The 18,324-nt window shown below is 54.9% G+C and overlaps 1 protein-coding gene across 8 annotated transcripts in view; it reads right to left on the bottom strand.

Annotated features, from left to right (window-relative positions):
• COL27A1 (collagen type XXVII alpha 1 chain) overlaps positions 1 to 11,885 on the bottom strand; it is a 153,102-nt gene extending 141,217 nt beyond the window's left edge. For 3 of the 8 annotated variants that reach the window (XM_027550600.1, XM_027550603.1, XM_027550604.1), the window contains exons 1-2: positions 9,979 to 10,115; positions 3,374 to 3,444 (exon numbers count right to left, since the gene is read on the bottom strand). In XM_027550600.1, the coding sequence (XP_027406401.1) occupies positions 3,374 to 3,444; positions 9,979 to 10,040 (133 nt within the window). In that variant the 5' untranslated portion in view covers positions 10,041 to 10,115. Of the gene's footprint in view, positions 1 to 3,373; positions 3,445 to 6,413; positions 6,443 to 9,978; positions 10,120 to 11,740 lie in introns of those variants that run through there. The other 5 variants (XR_003512404.1, XM_027550606.1, XM_027550601.1 and 2 more) reach the window with 4 other exon arrangements.
• Between the last annotated feature and the right edge of the window lie 6,439 nt (positions 11,886 to 18,324).

Raw genomic sequence — 18,324 nt, 5'->3', positions numbered from 1 at the left:
GTAAGTGGCTAAAAACACAGACACTGAAGCCAAACTTCCTGAGTTCAAATCCCAGCTCCACCACTTCCTAGGGTTGTGACTTCAGTGCCTCAGTTTCCCCATCTTTTAGATGGGATAATAGTAGTACCAAAACTCAGAAGGACATGGTGAAGATTCAATGAGCTAATGCACTTGGGGGGAAAAGTGGCCTGGCACAAAATAAGCGTGTTTGAAGGATAGCTATTAATAGGAACAATAATGATAATCACCAAATGCTAGAGCTGACAGTATTAGAGACTGCCTAATGTGGCGTGTTGTATGGAGGAGCCTTGTAGGCTGCAGTCCATGGGGTCGCGAAGAGTTGGACACGACTGAAGCGACTTAGCAGCAGCAGGAGCAGCATGTGGCATGTTTCCCCTTTTCTCTGCCTCAAAAGCCATCTCCTCCAGGAAGCAGTCCCATAAGCGAGGGACCAACAGGAATGTTCGTGTCACCAGAGCTTGGTAAGGATGTCCAGGGGACCGGACTAGTTTCACCATCTTCAGGAACCCTAGTCTGCTAGAGCAGACTGGGGGAGCCGCTGTCTACACGGAAGGTCGGGGACATTTCCAGTGACCCCCCTCTTCCCTGTGTGGCTTTGGAGAGAGCAGAGGAAGCAATCAAGGCATTCTTGTAACCTCTGTCCTCTGGCAAAGGGTTTGGACAACTGACCGTGGTCTGGCCAGGTCATATCCGCCTGGTAATTACAGTGGCAAGAACTTGCCAGAGCAAAAGGAGGGTTTCCAGGGTGTTTATGGAAAGGTTTCCTGACCTTGCCTCTTGTCGGGTCATTCAACCTCCTTCGGTCGGCTGAGCTGCCAGCGCCTGCAGACACCTGCTCGGGAGCCCCATCTCAGCAGGAAAGGACAGGCTGCATCTGGAAGTGGGCTCTGGGAAAGGTCCATAGGCCCCCTCCCCTGAGCTCAGCATCCTGACCCCTGAATGTGGAATGCTCTCTCCCTCATCACCTAGAGTAAGGGGCGTGCGCTGGGCTGAATGTAGCCAGCTCTTCATAGACCCTAGGCTGACTGCTGTGAGCTGGATGGACAGAGAGATAAATGGGCTGGGAGAAACTCAGAACCTGGGCGATGGCGACACGGCAGCATATGGCTCCATAGCAGGCTCTGCAAACAGAAGGCCGGGCTTCAGAGCCGGACGAGACCACCTTAGGTCTGGACTCTGAGCCTCCATTCCCTTCGCTGTAAGATGAGGCTACGAGGAGTGCTGACGTCATCAGGGCCCTGGGAGACGGTAAGGTGGTCTTCCTCTCGATCCTCACCCACCCCTGCACTCTGTGCCTCTGATTAAGTTTCTTCCTGCACTCCCCCGCCCCCCATCTCCCATCCCCAAGCCAGTTTCCCTGCCTGTAAGACAAGAGAAACCAGACCTGGAGGTGGCCATAGAGTCCTAAGAATGTTCTAAACACTGTAGTAGCAGGCTGCTGTTTCAGGCTTGAAGGCTCTTACTCCTCTCTAGGACCCAAGGGCCTTCACTTCCCTTCAAATTCCTCCTTTCTCCCACCTCTGTCTGTCCCCAGGTCCTAAGCTAAAACAAGCCACCATTTAAGGATTCTCTGAGTGGCAGCGTCTTTTATACACTTAATCACGGAAAGCTGCTTACTATTATAAAACACCTCTCACTACAAACAGCTTGAAAGGGAGGAGCTCCTCAGAAAGCCACCTCTCCTCTCTCCTCGCCCCACCTCACCTGGGATGCCCTGCAGACCTCTCTCTCTGCACCCTACCACTTACAGCCCCTCGCACTCGCCCTGGGAAGATGACAACTGGCCAGGCCAGGGGGCACTGAGGAGGTTCCCCTTATCACCCTCTCCAGGTGGGCTCTAAAGCTGATACCAGGCAGTCTCCAGGCCTCCCCCACATACTCGCTGCAGTTCAGGGGCCAAGTCCTCCCAACTCAGCTACCTGGAGCTGGCAGAGGTGGTCACCACTAGCCTCCAGGAGCCTCTGACCACTGCGGGCTCCATGGAGACACAGAAGGGCCACCCTTGCCCCAACTTCACAGGTAAATATATAATCAACAATAAGAAGAACTAATGCTTATTGAGCATTTACTACGTACCAAGTGCTTTACAAGCATTAACTCTTGACTCTCTCCGTCATCTATGAAGCAGGTACTGTCTGTCATCCCCACTCTTTCGCAGAAGAGGGTGAGAAAGCTGAGCCATATATAGTGTTGGGTTGGCCAAAGGTTCATTTGGGTACCCCCCCCCCATAACAAATGAAATTTTTGGCCAACCCAATAACTTGCCCAGGGTCACACAGCTTATAATCAGAGGCACAGCTGGGCTTTAAACCCAGGCTGCTTGGCCCCAGGTCCTTGCTTCATCACTGCACCTTCCTGCACTGGAGCCCCTCAACTGCTTGGAAGGCAGGCTAGAGACTCAAGCAGGAAGGATCCCATCAGAGGAGAGGAGCTGGGGGACCGGGGAATGAATTCAGCGCAACGCCGAGATGGAGGGACCCGGCCAGCTGGCCACAGCAAGATCCCTTTATTACATAAACCTGGCTTCACGCTGCCCCAGCCTCTCTGCCCCCCGCCCCCCTTCCCAGTGCCTGACTCAGGACTCTGGACAGCTGTTCACCTACTTTGTGGGGGAAACAGCAAGCTCGGAAAATATGACATTTGCACAAAATGTTGCTGGGCGGCAGAAGTCTCTTCCGGGCACAGCCCTCCCCTCCCAGGGGCCCAATCCCTGCCCAGCAGCCAGGTCAGGCCACAGGGGCTCTGGGAGTGCCCGGGTGCCTGTCCCGGCACACAGGCCGGGCGTGGAGGAGGGGGAGGGGCTGCTATTTTAAGAGGCATTGTGGCTGCTTGACAAACAGATGTGGGAGAGGTTTCAGTTTCCATGGGCAACTATGTAGCCAGTCCCCCCCCCCCCCCCCCCGGCCCCCCGCTGCCTGGGGCCCCCTGGACAGATCCTCAGGGACAGCAGGGAAAAGCAGCATCTCACGGGGAGGGGAGTGCAGATCACAGGAGTAGGCAAGGATGCTGGAGTCCTTCATGCCTCTTGTCAGCCCTTCTTGGGGTACCCATCAGACAAAGGGGGACAACTGAGGCTTACTGACCTAGTGTAACTTACTCACATTCTGCCCTGGAGAGGAACAAAAGCATCGCCTCTCTACATTTCTGCACTGAGCGCTTCCTACCCTCACAAAACATCAAACGGGATGCTTTCAAGGCCGGAGAGAATTTGTTAATGATTGGCTCCATTCTACTGATGAGAAAATCGAGGTACTGAGTTCCCCATCAGGGGCACCGATGTCTCCTACCCCTGCATTCCCAGATCCCTTCCGTCCTGCTTTGTCTCCCCCGGACAAAGAGAAGAGACAGTTACCTTCAGGAGCTCCTTGGGTGGAGGCCAGGTGACAGGTGAGCGAGACTAAGATCCAGGTGAAGAGAAACCCCCTAGAGACCAGGAGACACAAGCAGATGTGGCATCAGCTTCCACCCCTCGCGTCCAGATCCGGCCGGGGAGTTGGGAGGGAATCCTTCAGCCCCAGTCCCACCTTGGTCCTGCCCAGGGGAGGTGGGAGGTGAGATGCAGACTCTAGGACCCCATTGGACCAGCCCACACTCCTGGGGTCCAGGCACAGCCTTCTGAAAAAGGAACTGCTTACACAGTACAAATACAATCTCGCTTTTTACAGATCAGTAAATCAAGGTCACAGGCAGGAAGCCCTGCCCTGGACATCAGGAGACGCAGGGTCCAGATCAAAATCTGCCACTGATGCCCTGGGCAACAAAGACCAGCCCCTGCCCCTCCCTGTCTCTGGACCTCAGTCTCCCCATCTGTGTTATGGCCTCAGGACCTTGAGACCCAATAGGCAGCAGAGCCAGGGAGGAAAGGTCAGCAGGAAGACCAGAGGGATCTGCTTAGATGACAGGTATCTTCAAAGGGCAGGAAAGAGAAGAACTCAGTCTCCAGACTCAGGGCAGGGGTGGGAGACGACCGCTTAGCCAGGACCACTGCATGTAAAGGAAGCTGCCTACTAGCTTCATGCTCACAGAGAATGGAAGAGGGAGGAGAGAAGGGGAGACAATGGGGAGTCAGGCTCCCCCCAGGTGCAAACCTGGCCCCATTGCATACCAGCTATATGACCCTGGATGAGTCCCTCAGCCTCCCTGAGCCTGTCTCCTTCTCTGCAATTCAGCTGACGTTCCCTATCTTGCAAGCCAGGCGTGAGGATTAAGTGAGCTCATGCATGTCAAGGGCTCGGACTGCTGCCAGCCACAGAAGTGCTTCTTAGACCAACCCTGCTGCCCTTGCAAGCTGGATCCCAGAAGGGTTAATGCTCTGCTCAGGGGCTCCTGCCAAGATGGGCAGAGGCAGTGATCCGATTTCACCTTCCTGTGGGAGCAGCCACTGGTGACACCCGAAGCCACTGGGGCATCTGATCCCCAGGCAGGCAAAGGGGAGGGCGGCACGTGGCCAGAGTGGGCCAGCCAGGAGGCAGGCAGAAAGAACCCCGCCAGGCGGGTGGTGAGGGCAAAGGCTGGGACACGCTGGCCCAGGATCCATTTCCAAGAGGAAGGCTAGGATGGTGTGCTTCTGGGGAATTGTGTAATCCAGGAAACCCATCTGCCAGAGTGGATGTCGGGAGCCCCAGGTTCTTCCTAGCTCCCTGGAGGCCTTGGAAAACAAGCTCACACTCTGTGATTTAATAGCAAATCCTCCAATTTAATTGTAATTAGCATCCATGGTAATCCTGACCTAGACAATGTGGAAGGCACCGGTGGTTACCTACCCATAGCCTTCCCCCTCTTCTTGCTTGTTCTGGGAGACATGAACTTCAAAGGAAATTAGATGACTCTGGATAGATCTAAGTCCATCTTGGGAATTTGCCATGCCAGTGACTGGTTTAGGCCTGCATATATGACGCAAATGTGGCCAATGAGATGCCAGGAATGTCTGTCAGGACCTCAAAGAAAGCATTTCAAAGGAACACAGGAAGGGCTTTCTTCTAGCCTTTCAATGTTGTTGAATGAAGGCTTGCTGCTGCAGCCGCTTTGTGTACATGAGGTGACAAGCCACATGAACACATGAGAACGCCAGAATGGAAGAACGGTGGGTGTTTGATGACACTTGAGACGCTAAATTGGCCAATCCTATTACGGCTTTTCCTTTGGACCTCTGGATATAGGAGGTAATGAGTCCCTTACTGCTTAAGCCATGTTCAACTGGGAATTACATGCAGCATAAGGCAAGCTAACTGAAACAGCATTCAGACGCTGATGGCAGTCCCTTGAAAGCCTTCAGCTTCTGGGCCTTAGCACATGCTAATCTTAAGTGCTCTGGACTCCACTCTTTTGCCTGGTCAGCTCCCACTCACGTGTTAGAGTGCAGCCAGGATGTCATTTCCCACAGTCTGCTGCACGTACCTCCCCAGGTATCCCATGTGTGTCTGTCTATTTTTCTGTCTCATTTTCTAACTCAAGTCCCTGAAGGGCAGGGCCCACGTCTGTCTTGGATTCCCAGCACCTGGCAGGCATGTAGTAAGTGTTCAGTGTATTTTTACAGAAGAAATGAATGTCGTCTGGAACTACAGGACTCTGAACTTTAAAAAGTATCTTCCCAAAGACTTAATGCCAGTAGGCCCACCCCACCTCTGACTTTTTCCAAGGGTGCTCCTGGATAACCCTTGCTCCCTCCTTCTCTTCTCCAATCTGCTGCCACCGCTGAGAATGGTTTTCACGTGGGACCTGTCCTCCCTGTCTCCAGCTTACCACCAGGAATAACAAAAGGTCGGTGCCTAGCTGTCCTGAGTTGGGGAGAGGGCTCGAGGCTGACCCTTCTGGCGTGACCTGCCTACTTGGAGCAAATGGTAGCCCCATCAGCTACGACAAACGATAAGAGGCAGCTCTTTTTGATTTGACAAAAACTGAGCCTTAGGGAGGGCAGGTACTTTCTCAAGGTCACCGTGGGCAGCCTCTGGGGACTAGGTCCTTTTTCCCATACCCACCAGGTAGCTACTCCAGGAAACTGACCAGATCTACTGAGGAAGAGCCGTCTCCTACATACTAGTCTTGGTAGTTCCAAAGCACAACTGCATATCGAAGGCTCTGAGAAGTTCTGCAATAAAGAAATCAACTGCCCTTTCTGTTGGTCAGCAGTCCCTGAAACTAGAGGACCAGGGTACTCATTTCTCTTGAGAAGACCTCTTCAGAAGACAGTGCTCCTGGCTCTGCAGGGTTCCTGCAACCTCACTAGGTTCTCTTTCATTTCCTTTCAGTCTCCTCTTTTCCCAGCCTTTTCCAGGCACCAGCCCTCACTCCTTGAGTCTCTCCCTGTGTCGTCACATCCACCCTTCTTAGGATGCTCCCCAAGCTGATAAAGACAGGCCAGGTGGAGAGGAGAGGGTACAAGAACCACGCACATCCTTCTCGGTCAATTTCTCCTGCTGGAGTTATGCCAAGGTGACTACCCTGTAGAGAATAAAAGGATAAATTCAGAGGCAATAGTTGTAATCCCAGGAGAAAGAAGACTCCCAGGGGAGATGGGATCACACTAGCCCCTTCAATTAAGCTTCCTAACACCGTGGTTTCTAACTCGAGAATTTCAGCCCTGAAAGAGCTATTTAAAAAAATATTTGCCTCCCTTTCATTCACCTCAACAAATGCAACTGACCCTCTCAGACCTGGATTCCTTGTGCACTTGACCCAGAAACTGCCAAAGTATAGCAAAGGAGTGTTGAGTGCGAGTGAAGTGGGATTTCCTGGTGGCTCAGCTGGTACAGAATCCGCCTGCAATGTGGGAGACCTGGGTTCGATCCCTGGGTTGGGAAGATCCCCTAGAGAAGGGAACCCACTCCAGGATTCTGGCCTGGAGAGTTCCACGGACTATATAGTCCATGGGGTTGCAATGAGTCGGACACGACCGTGTGACTTTCACTTCACTTCATAGAGTGGGAGAAGGTCCTCTGAGATGATTTCGAGGCCAGATTCTAGTCTCATCCCCTTTGTAGAAATGGGCCACTGGGGCCCAGAGAGGGGAAGCAACTTGCCCAAAGCCACACAGCATGCCAGTGACCCACATCATCTGACTCCACTACTTAGCAGACCATTTTCGCTTGACTCATCTCCCAAGAAGAAATCAAAGACTTACAGGGACTTCCTACTTGCCAGAGACCAGAGTCCCAGCCTTCACCAACAGGAAAGAGATGCAGCCTAGGGAGCCAACAGCCATCTAAGTAAGCTCCAGGCCTGGAAAGTTGGCTCCCAGAGGGAGGCCCTGCCAATTCTTTTGCTCCCGTTCCAATCCTGTTTAGGCTACTGCTAATAACGTTTAGTGCCTGAGCTGGCTCAGAGCTTTGTTCTTCCAGACTTCTGTTTTCACCACTGACTCGTGGGCCTTGGCTCAGCGAAGCCAGGGCTCCAGAATGTCGGGAAGACCAGAGCACAGGGGCCAGAGACGGCAGAAGGCGGCCGGAACGGAAGCCATGAGTTCGGGAGCCTGACCTTGGAGACACAGACTGGCCACCGAGCCCTCCAAGAAGGGAACCCAGGTGTTCCTCTCTGGACCATGAGGCTGCCAGAACCTGCAGCTGGCTTGCATGGTTTCTTCCTCCATCCTTGTTACCTGAGAACACAGGGGAGCTTCAGGGACCGATACCAGTCTGAACATCCACTGTGCACTCAGAGCTAAGACCTGGGGCATAGAAACACGAGGCCAAGTGGACCCATGGTCTCTGGGCTTGGCTGTGCTCCCATGGAGCGAGCGGGGAAGGATGCTGGCCAGAGGACCACAGAAAAGAGAGGAGGGGTGGACCTGTCCCACCTGCCTCCATGGACTGGCCAGGCCCCATGTGCCCAGACAGCCACGCCCGGGCCTTCTTCACACCTTACACCTCTTCTATGGGAACACAGACAGGTCATCTGTCTGGACAGGATGCGGCCCAGAATTTTCCCACTGACTCACACATCCATTCAAGATGAAGTGAATAATGATAAAAATAGCAGCTGCCGTTTGTTGAGCACTTACTATATGCCAGGCCCTGTTCTAAAAGCCTTTTACAAGCACAGCCCCACTAATCCTCACCAAACCCTGCTTGCTGGAAATGAAGATGCCTATTTGAGGACGAGAAAAAGGAGAAGCAGAAAGGCAAGGTGCCCGCCCCAGCTTGCAGAACAGAGGCAGGGATTCACATGGCCTGCCATGCTCTCCTGGCTCATGGGTGTGAGTTTATGTTTTGCTTCCGTTTCCACCATCAATTGACATGGCATTTCGTGGGTCGGGCAGGTTATGGGGTATCAAGAGGGTCCCTGAAACACAGAGAGGGAGGAAGAGAACATGCCAATAAAGTAACAGGTAGAGTGTGCTTAGAGAGGGACAGACAGGGGGTTACATGTGAAGGGCAGGGCCCCCGCCAATGCAACACCAGGGTTGCTGATGGCTACTGGATTGAGCCTGGTGGGTGGTGGGGGGCGGTACAGCAGGCTTATGGAAGCATATGGAAGGGGGAGTGCTCTGAGGACAGGGAGGACGGAGAAGCAAAGAGAAGCCAGGGATGCTCCATAACAGTGTCCTGGAACCTGATCTGGGAGGTGCAGAAGAGCAAAGCTAGGAGGCCAGAGGGCATAGCATCTGGGGTACTGCAGCAGCAAGGGAGGCAGAGGCTGGGCCTCAAAGCCGCGTGACTGCCCACTTGTCTAAAGCTTGGGCCCCACTGTGGGGTGCTCTCCTGGCACCGCTTTTCTACCCAACCGCTGGCATCTGCCCTGGCACAGGGTCTCCTGGAGAAAATGAGTCAGCAGTGTGCTTACTGGTGGTGGTGGTGGTGGTGGTGATGGTGGGGTGTGTGTGTGTATGTGTGTGTGCGTGCGTTGCGGTGGGAGTGGGGCGCGGGGGAATCTCAGCCAGCCAGCTTTTTCCAAGACATGGGAAAGAAAGGGGGCGGCGTCGCCCCCCTGATCCCAGCACAGAGGGGGCAGGACCCGGTGGGGGCAGGGCGGAGCTGCAACCCAGACCAGCCTCTTGGGAACAGTCCCTGCTCCTGGGGGCAGAATGGGCAGGGAGCAAGTTCTCTGCTTCTCCAGGCAGGCGGTGAGCATGAACCACAGTCCGTGGGGCCCTGAGGGGCTGCTCCCCGCCTGCTCACTCCCACACACACCCACACCAGTGACTCCTCCTGCACACGCTCACTCTTTACAACTCCTACTCCACAGGCTGGGAACCAGAGATTCCTTGGCCCTCGGGGCCCGCGGGGGCTCACATCTGTACCATGAGGGGTTCGAATTAGTCATCTCCCGGGGCCCTTTCTGCCCTGACATGCTGGTTCTCACTTTTTCTAACACACATAACGGGAAAGCGACAGGAACTCAGGACCACCCCCGCTCCCACCCCCACCCCTCCCCAAGCAAGGAAGCGCTGAGACACCCAGACCCAAACAGACGGACACACACGCGGCGATTTCCAGAAACAGAGGACGTGCAAAGACACAGACACCGAAACAGAAGCAGGAGCCCTGGGAATCTGCAGACGCCTTCCCGAGAACAGACAGAAACCGAGACTTACAGGCTGGGGACCTGTGGACACCCACACTGGAACACGTCGAGACAGCCAGAAACGGAGACCCCTCCTCCCCCAAGCATCCAAAGAACCCCCTCCGCCTCCCCCGCCCACCGCTCCAGGCACCACCCCCAGCCCTCAATCTCGACCCCGGGGCGGGCTCTGCAGCGACCCTCCCCAGCTCGGCCCCCGCCCCAGCGCGATCCGGCCGCCGCGCCAGGCGGGGCAGGGCGGGCAGCGCTCGGCTCGCCAACCCTCTTCGGGCCGGGGGCGCTGCCCGCGTTAACCCTTGGCGGCCCGCCCTGCAGGGGCGCAGGAAGGGGCAGGAAGCTGACGTTCCGCTGGAAGCGTCCCGCGCGGCGGGGAACCCCAGCCCGCCCCGGAGCTGGAGCCTCCAGAAGCTGGGGAGGGGGCGTCCCCGAGCCCGTACTCACCCCCCTTGCGCCGCCGCCGCCGCTGCTGTGCCTCGGGTCCCCCGCGCCGATCCCGCTCCCATGGCGGGCCCCTACTTCATGCTCCCGAGCCCGGGGGGCAAGTGTGGGCGCGCCCCATGGGGCCGCCAGCCCCCCGCCCCGCCGCGCCAGGCCGGCTCAGAGCGCGCGGCCCCCGCGCCCCCAGCGCAGTCCGGCTCCCAGGGGCGCCCGAGCAAGCAGGCAGCGCGGCCGGAGCTCCGCGGGCGCCCGCGCCAGGCCCATGGTCCCAGGAGTCCCGGCGCCGCGCTCGCCCCTGCCTCGCTCTTTTCTGCTTCCACCGAAAAGGAAGAAGAAGCAGAAGAGAGAAAAAAAAAGATGATCAAACTTTTGGAGGCGGGCTGCTGGCGGTCCCCGGAGACAGAGCAAGGCCGGGCGAGGGCGCGCGGAGGGCGGTAGAAGCTGCCTCCCCGCCGGCCTGGGGGAGGAGAGGAAAAGGAAGGATTTGGGGGAAATGAAGGCGATTTAAAGTCTCGGCCCGCGGTGGCTCTCCACCTTCTCTCCTCCCCGCGCCGGGCCGCCCTCTGCTGCCCCCTGCTGCCCCCTGCCGGCCACAGCCGGGGACACAGCCTCCGCTCGCCCACTGCTGTCCCGCGGGGACACCCCCCGCCCCAGCCCCCTTGTAAAGATGGGGAAACTGAGATTCACAGAGAGGAGAGGGTCGGCCAAGACTGTACAGCAGGATGTTCGCAGTTCGGAGATTGAGGACCTCTTTGTGAGACTGGGAGTCCCTGAGTTGGGGGCAAAGATAGAGGAGGTAAGGGGACATGCTACTGCTGAAAGGAATCCGAAGTTCCAAGGAGTTCCAGGGATAAATCTGGGACCAGGGCTCGGTGTCCTGACTCCCATGAAAACAGCAACCAGTGTCCCACCACACACACACACACACACACACACACACACACACACACACACACCTATTTTCGTCTCAGATTCACAGCATCCTGGAGAGCGGACTTTCCTGGGCACGTAGTGGGTGGGTTTGTTAAATGCTGGTCACCTCTCTCTCCCCAGTCTTCCCTGGTGGCTCAGACCGTAAAGCGTCTGCCTACAATGCGGGATCTCTATCTGTACGCGGTGAGAAACGCGAGTTTAACCTACCTCCCCACCTCAGCGTAGACCAAAGTCTCACTCAGACCACCCCCAACCCCCCGCCGCCGGAGCGCAGAAATGCACACCTTGAAGACGCCACAAACACCCGGCAAATTCACACACTCCCAGGTCCAGTCCGAACCCTGGCATTAGAAGCCCCTCCGCCTCCACCTCCAACGGCTTGTTCACATTCCCACACATTTCTACACTTGCTCCAAGTTCAGACACACACTCACTCACATGCAAGCGCAGCTACGCACTCCTTCTGGGCTCACAGGCACCCACCCTGGGGTGTCTGGAATCGAGCGCACACCCAGACTCTACACACGCAGATGCATGCACATTAGTGCTTACGTGCGCGTAAATGCACACTAGCCTAGTCAGATCCTCCCAACGTACACAGCCGCGTGCATACGTCTCATACATACCTTCACGTGCGCACACACCCAACGTAACAGCCCAAGTGCACACACACGCGCCCTACCCCCACCTGCACAGAGCTTTCCGTTAGTACCCACTGCACGCGGAGGGCACACACTCACTCCTCGCACATGCACCTCCTCCCCACTCGCGCGTATCTTTACGCACACACACACCCGTATCCCTAGCGCTCCAGGAACCCAGGGGCACTTACTGGATCCCTAGGTGCGAGGCTGGACGGTCGGTCCTTCCTCGGGCGCCTAACGGCATTTGTATTCATGGGTCCCCGCAGCCCCTGGCGCGGGCGCGGGGGCGGGGGTGCGGGGTCCCCTTCCCTAAACTGGGCGCGGGCGCTCGGAGCGCAGAGGCACCGGGAGGGGCATGGGCGCGCTGGGCTGCGCCACCCGCCGGGTCCGCCTGCGCTGGAACTTCAGCCGCTCTGCGTCCTCGGACTCCAGCACGGGCTCCGGGTGCGGGGGGCGGTTCATAGGTGCAGGGGCCGCTGAGCCCGCGGGGCCTTTTGAAGTCTCCGCTGGGGGCGGGGAGGGGGCGCTGAAGGCAGCCTTTTAAACCGTGGCTGCACGCGGGCTCGGTCGAGCAAGGTGTCTGGTTTCAGCAACTTTAGGAAAAGTCCCAAGCCTAAAGGGGGGGCGGTGGTGGGGGGAGGAGGGAGCGGAGGGCGAGCCAAGCAAGTTAGAAAAAGCAGCAGCAAGGCTGTGCGAGGCTTCCTGCAGGGGGCAGAGCACCCGAGGCTGCCAGGAGGGAGGCTCAGCTTGGTACTGCGGTACCCGCAGGCGGCTGGATGGCACGTGGACCCACCCTCGCATGGCCACGTTGAACTTGAGTTCTTAACCTCCACCTGGCCGAGCCCCAGGCGTGCAGGAACACCCCCCAAATCTACACAAACTGTACCTGTTTGTGCATTCTTCTGGGGGAAAGGGGCCACCGGTTCTCGGGTTTTCAGAAGTCCAGGGCTCCTGAAGACTGAGAACCCCTAGACCAATCATCCTTGATATGTTTTGAGCTACCTCCTTTGCGCTAGCCTTTATTTACATATTTTGCTATTTTGTTCATCGTGGATTTTTTGACGTCTATATATGACATTTTTAAAATATTGCATTAAAATGTTATGTTTCTTGGGGTTTTTTTTTTTTTTTTTTAGCCACTAAGTCGTGTCAGATTCTTGCTACCCTTTAGGCATCCCCTCCCCTTAGATATAAAATTTCATTACTCAGGGTTTGGAGCGTCCCTTAGTATTTTCTTTTCTTATTAGTTTTTACTGGAGTATAGTTCCTTTACATGTTGCGTTAGTTTCTGTAGTACAGCAGTGCATCAGCTATATGTATGCATACACCCCTCCTTTGGGGATTTTCTTTCCGCTAGTATTTTGCAGCTCACATGCTTCCCTGAGCCAGGTGCAGCAGTGTTCTAAATGCCACCACTTATGGAAGGCCTGTTATCTCTATTTTTCAGATGAGAAAATGGAGATTCTGAAAAACTTTCAGAAGGTTAAATAACTTTTCTGAGATCACTAAGCTGTTCAGTGATGGAGGTGGGGTTGGAACCTGGGTTGTCTGATTCCTGTCTTCGCAGCTGAGTGTGATAATTCAAATGTTAGCCTCTAAAGGATTCTGAGCAGATCTTTGCCAACCTCTCCAGCTTCATATTCTGCCTGGTGAGCACCCTCTTTCTGGTGCCTGGACCCAGGCTCTGGACAAGCTGGCCCATTTCAAAGTCGTGTCCATGCTGTCTCTTCCCAGGTTCTTCTCTCCCCCAAACCCTCTTTCTGCATGTTCACACACTCTCTGTCCCTTTAGGTGAAGCTCAAAGCTCTGCCCTGCACCCATATTTAAAAAAATCATTTTATTTATTTATTTTTGGCTGTGCTCGGTCTTCTTTGCCGCACAGGCTTTTTCTCTAGTTGTGGCAAGTGGGGCTACTCTCTGGTTGCGGTGCGCAGGCCTTTCATTGCGACGGAATCTTTTGTTCTGAGTACGAGCTCTAGGGCATGTGGGTTTCAGTAGCTGCGGCTCTAGAGCACAGGCTCAGTAGTTGTGGCACTCGGACTCAGTTGCCTGTGGCATGTGGAATCTTCCTGGATCAAGGATCGAACCCATGTCTCCTGCACTGGCAGGCGGATTCTTTACCAATGAGCCACCAGGGAAGCCACCCTCTCCAGCCCACATTGTAGCACACATCACATGGTATTGTCATGATTGGATCTAACCCCATACCCAGCATAAAGCCTAGAATAAAATAGATGCTCAAACCATTAATAATTTAAATGAATTTCTTTAACTCCTACAACTCCTCCAATGTGCTAACCCCTGTTCCAAGTTGGGGGAAGAGGGTCTGCCACTATGGAGTAAAGACAAAGAAGTGTGTGCTTGGTCCTGCTTCCCGGGCACACACACATTTGTATTGTGGTCAGCACCTTGGGGCTGGAAAAGGAGCCTGTATGGGAGACATCAGATGCTGCCATGTCATAGGGAACCTCCTGCAATCACATAAAGATAACACAAGAAGAAGGTGGTAGATACCATCAGAGAGATACAGATGAATTGAATTGTCAAGCTGACTGACGGATAGAGAGAAACCAAGGAAGACTCCCAGGAGGAGGTAGGCTTTGGCTCCCAAGTGTGTGTTGGATAAACCTACAGCCATGGGGGATGACAACTCAAGTGGAAGAGTCACAAAAGGGCTTGCAGGGGGGGAGCAGATTTCAGGCAGATTTTTGTAGGAGGACTGAGGGGAGCCCAAGTGGAGAAACCATCCAATTTTCCCGATGGCACCACGAGGGTGAAGATGTACAACTTACCGGCCGGAAGGACATTTCCAGGCAAGAGCATGTATTTCCTTCAAGGTCAGAGAGCAGGTCAGTGGCTGAGTTCCAAGGTCTTTCCAAATTTTATTCCTAAATCTGAGTGTGACGTGGTGAGCCCTAGGGAGCCTTGCTTTCATGAGGGAAGCCCCAAAGACCCATGGGAAACCTCCCCTGAAGCCCATAAAGATTGATGGCATCCCCTTTTCACTGTCCTCATCTGCAAAGTAGGTACATCGAACATGATCCTCATCGTGGCCCCTTGAGCTTGAGAGAGGGAGATTGTTGCTCACCAATCAGTCCAGTGCAGTAAATAATTATTGAGGGCTCCCTGTGTTCTCCGGGGCTGGAAGGGAAGTGAGGTTCATGGCCTTCCATGAGCTCATGGTCAGTTGCAAGGAGGAGACATGGACACCGATTAGACCTCTACAGAGAGGACCTCGTTTCCTGCCTCAGCTGCTCCTTCACACTCAGTCTTTCTGCCAAGTAGGCTCCTGGCACAACGCCAGGGACTGGGCACAAACAGTCCTGATGAAAGTTGGGTCCGTAGACACTGAGACATCACCCACCCTGCGAAAGGGGTGAAGCACTCACAAGCCAGCCAAAAAGGGGGGTTCTCTGTGGGGCAGAAGGTGGTCAGCCTGGGAACTGAGCGGATGCTCCCTGCAGGCCCAAGGAGATGAGGGACGAGGCAGAAGGCTAGGAATTCCCAGCCTGGTGAGAACACTTTGAGGCACACGGTTTATTTCCTGCCCAAGCAGAGCAGCCGTGGACCCATTGCTCTCTGGGGCACTACTGCCTTGAGACAAACTGTTGATCTCAGTAGCTTAATGATGGACACTTAGTCGGGGCTCAATAAATGTTTGGCTAAGTCGCTAGATGAAGTCTACCTGCAGAAAGCGGGTTGCATACCACCCTGCTATCAGCCTCCACCGATTCAACCACCAGGCCTTTCCAGAGGACCCACCATGTATCAGGGGTGCTTCCTGCTCTCCAGGGTTTGCTGGAGGAGGTGAGCAAGGAGACAGACAGACAGATAGCACAGGTCAGGAAGTCCTGCCTCAACTCATACTGACTTCACTGGTGCCACAGAGCTGGGAGGAGAAGTTGGATGCCATGTATTAGTCTCCAATGTTCTGATGCCTGGCTCTGCTGGGCACACCGTAATGAGCCTTTCTTTCATATCTGGCTCGCTCTGCACGTCCAAGAGGACTTGTAGAGACAGTGCATGTCTCATGACAGAGTCGTTCATCCCCTGGTCGCTCAGCCAATCGGGAGATGCTGCCGTGCATCAGGTCCTGAGCTGGGCGCGGGTCCGTAGTGAATACAAGCTGTGGTCCCTGCCGTGAGCAGCTGCCATGCTGAGTTTCTAACACTAGCATGAAGCACAGTGCCTGGCACATGCGAAGTACTCCATAGATGCTGAGTGAAATGATCGAGGGGAGGAAAGGAGGGAGGGAGGAAAGGAGGAAGGGAGGGAGAAAGAAAGGGGAAAAGGAAGGATGGGAGGGGAAAAGGGAAGAAGGAGGGAGGGAGGGAAGGGAGGAGGGAAGGAGGGGGAAGGAAGGGAGGGAGGGAAGGGAGGAGGGAAGGATGGGAGGGAGAGAGGGGGATGCTGCCTCTAAGTGCATCAGGTCCTGAGCTGGGCACTGGTCACAGGTGAATCCAAGCTGCGGTCCCTGCTGTGAGCAGCTGCCACAGGAGGAAGGGAAGGAGGAAGAGAGGGAGGGAGGGAATGAGAGAGGGAAGGAAGGCAGACATGCATGCCTGAGAGTAAAGGCTACCAGATTAGGCCGAGGCAGCTCCTCCCCACCCGCTCCCTCTCCTATAGCAGGATCCTCCCATGTATTCCTTGGGCACCTGCCATGCAGCAGGGCCCGATTTCAGGGGCTGCAGGTACACCAGTCATCCTCTGTCCTGCTCCCGGCTGTATTCTCAGCACCCAGGACAAAGCATTTCAGTAAAGTCAACTGAACTTGAACTCCAAGCTGGAGAATGAGGCAGTCTCCAAGAGGGTCCCTTCCCTCTGCCCCCTCCAGACAATGCCAGTCTAGTTCTGCTTCCCAGGGGAGGAGGCTGGAGTTAGCATTGGCTCTCATCACTGCCTGCCTGTCTCTCACGGCTTGGGTTCCGCCTGCCTGGGGGACCACGTCACTCTGGCCCATTGGCTGCCAAGACCCCAGAAACAATCATTCCACCAAGAGGAATGAACTGTGAAGCCAGAGAAGTTCTTGGGCCACTCTCCAGGAGAGAGCATATCCTCTGGGCACGTGATCGCATTGTCTGGGCATCCCAGACCATCTCCCCAGGGCCTTTTCCCCACTCCCCAGTCTGGTTTATTTCCTCAGGGCTGGACCAAGTGGCAGAGAGTTGGGAGACATCCAAAGATGGTTTTGCAGGGGGTTGATATTGATCCAAGCGTGGGGACCTTCCCCAAGAGAAATTCATCCCTGAAAGAGCCTCTAGTGCCTCTGAACCCAATTTCCTCATATTACAGGTCGGGAAACTGAGGCTCAGAGCGTATGATGCTCAAGGTCACACAGAGTCAATGGTGGGGCTGGGGTGAGAAGCCAGGCCTACCATGTTGATGTCTAACAGTCAAACCTGTCTCCTCATCTTTCAATCCCTTCAGCCAGCAGTGGAAGAATTAGACCCATCTGGAAAGATGTGGCAGTTGTGGCAGATTAAGTTCTCCGGACTCTCTCTGGTCATTTGTCTGGAACCACTGGCTGTTCAGCGCAGGGAGTCAGGAGTCGTGGGCCACGCCTGCCACCAAGAGTGAAGACCAAGCAGTGAATGAGCTCCGAGACTTCTCAGGCCTTCACCCCGTCATCACTTCTGCTGGAGTGTCCTTCTTCACTGGATCCACCCTCAGATTCTCCACAGCTGCACTCCACCCTGCCCCCATCCCACTGTTTCGCACCAGGGTGTATACTTACCTCATGCACCTACTCAACTAGACTTCCTGACGACACGGCTGCGCCTTGTCTTCACAGACTCCCCAGGACGCACGCAGCGGTAGTCGTCAGTTGGACCTTGGGTGAACAAGGAAGGAAGGGAGGGAGAGAAAGTTGAGGGAAGGAGGGAGTGAGGGAGAGAGCAAGGCAGAGCTGGGGGCTGGTGGACCATTATCCTAGGCCGTTCTCAAGATGGGGCAGACCCTGTTGGTTCATCTCTGCTAACAGAATTCTATCTTCGCCCTGCCCTCTTCTAAGAAGCCTCATTCTTCAGTGGAGACTGTGTCCCTCTCAAGCCATAAGGGTTGACTTCTGCTTAGACTAAGATCACCATGGTGGTCTTCTTCTCTTGGCCAGTGAGTGGCCTGGGTGTAGACATAAGCCACAAACCAGCCACTGAGATGTGAGAGGAGTTCTGAGAAATGTCCCTTACTTTTATAAATAGACAGGGACCAGCGACATATCCCTTTCTTCACTTTGAACATTGTTGAGTGAGGATATGTTACTTGGAGAGGTTGCAGCCATCTTGCCACAATGAGGTGATAAGTCCTAGGTCCATGGCCCACAGACTGAGGATGGCAGAGAGGAAAGGCAGAAAGAAACCGAGTCCTTCAGGACATGACTGAGATGATGAATCAGGCACACACAACTGGACTGCCCTTTCTCAAAACAGTAGCGCCCTCATTTCAAAACCGCTTTAGGTAGGGTTTTCTCTTGCTGCCAGCTGAAAGCGCTCTAACTGATGTAGCAGAGGAATAGGAGCTTTGGTCCATACCACACAGATCGGGGGATTGCAATGATGGCAACGACAATAATAGTCCCTCTCCCAGATAGCCCAGAACAACTTCATTGCCAGTATCTCAAGTTTCCACATAACAACCCCCATAAAACAGCACAGATGGCTGCATGTCTGGTTTAGAGATGAAGAACCAAATCCCAAAGGGCAGGGTCTTGCTCAAGTTCACCAGCAGTGAGGTACAGAAATGGGGCTAGAGCTGAGGTCCCAAGGGCTCACTGTAA

The sequence above is a fragment of the Bos indicus x Bos taurus genome, chromosome 8 (assembly GCF_003369695.1).
Source record: "Bos indicus x Bos taurus breed Angus x Brahman F1 hybrid chromosome 8, Bos_hybrid_MaternalHap_v2.0, whole genome shotgun sequence".
NCBI lineage: Eukaryota > Metazoa > Chordata > Mammalia > Artiodactyla > Bovidae > Bos > Bos indicus x Bos taurus.
This window is presented reverse-complemented; position numbering and strand designations above follow the sequence as displayed.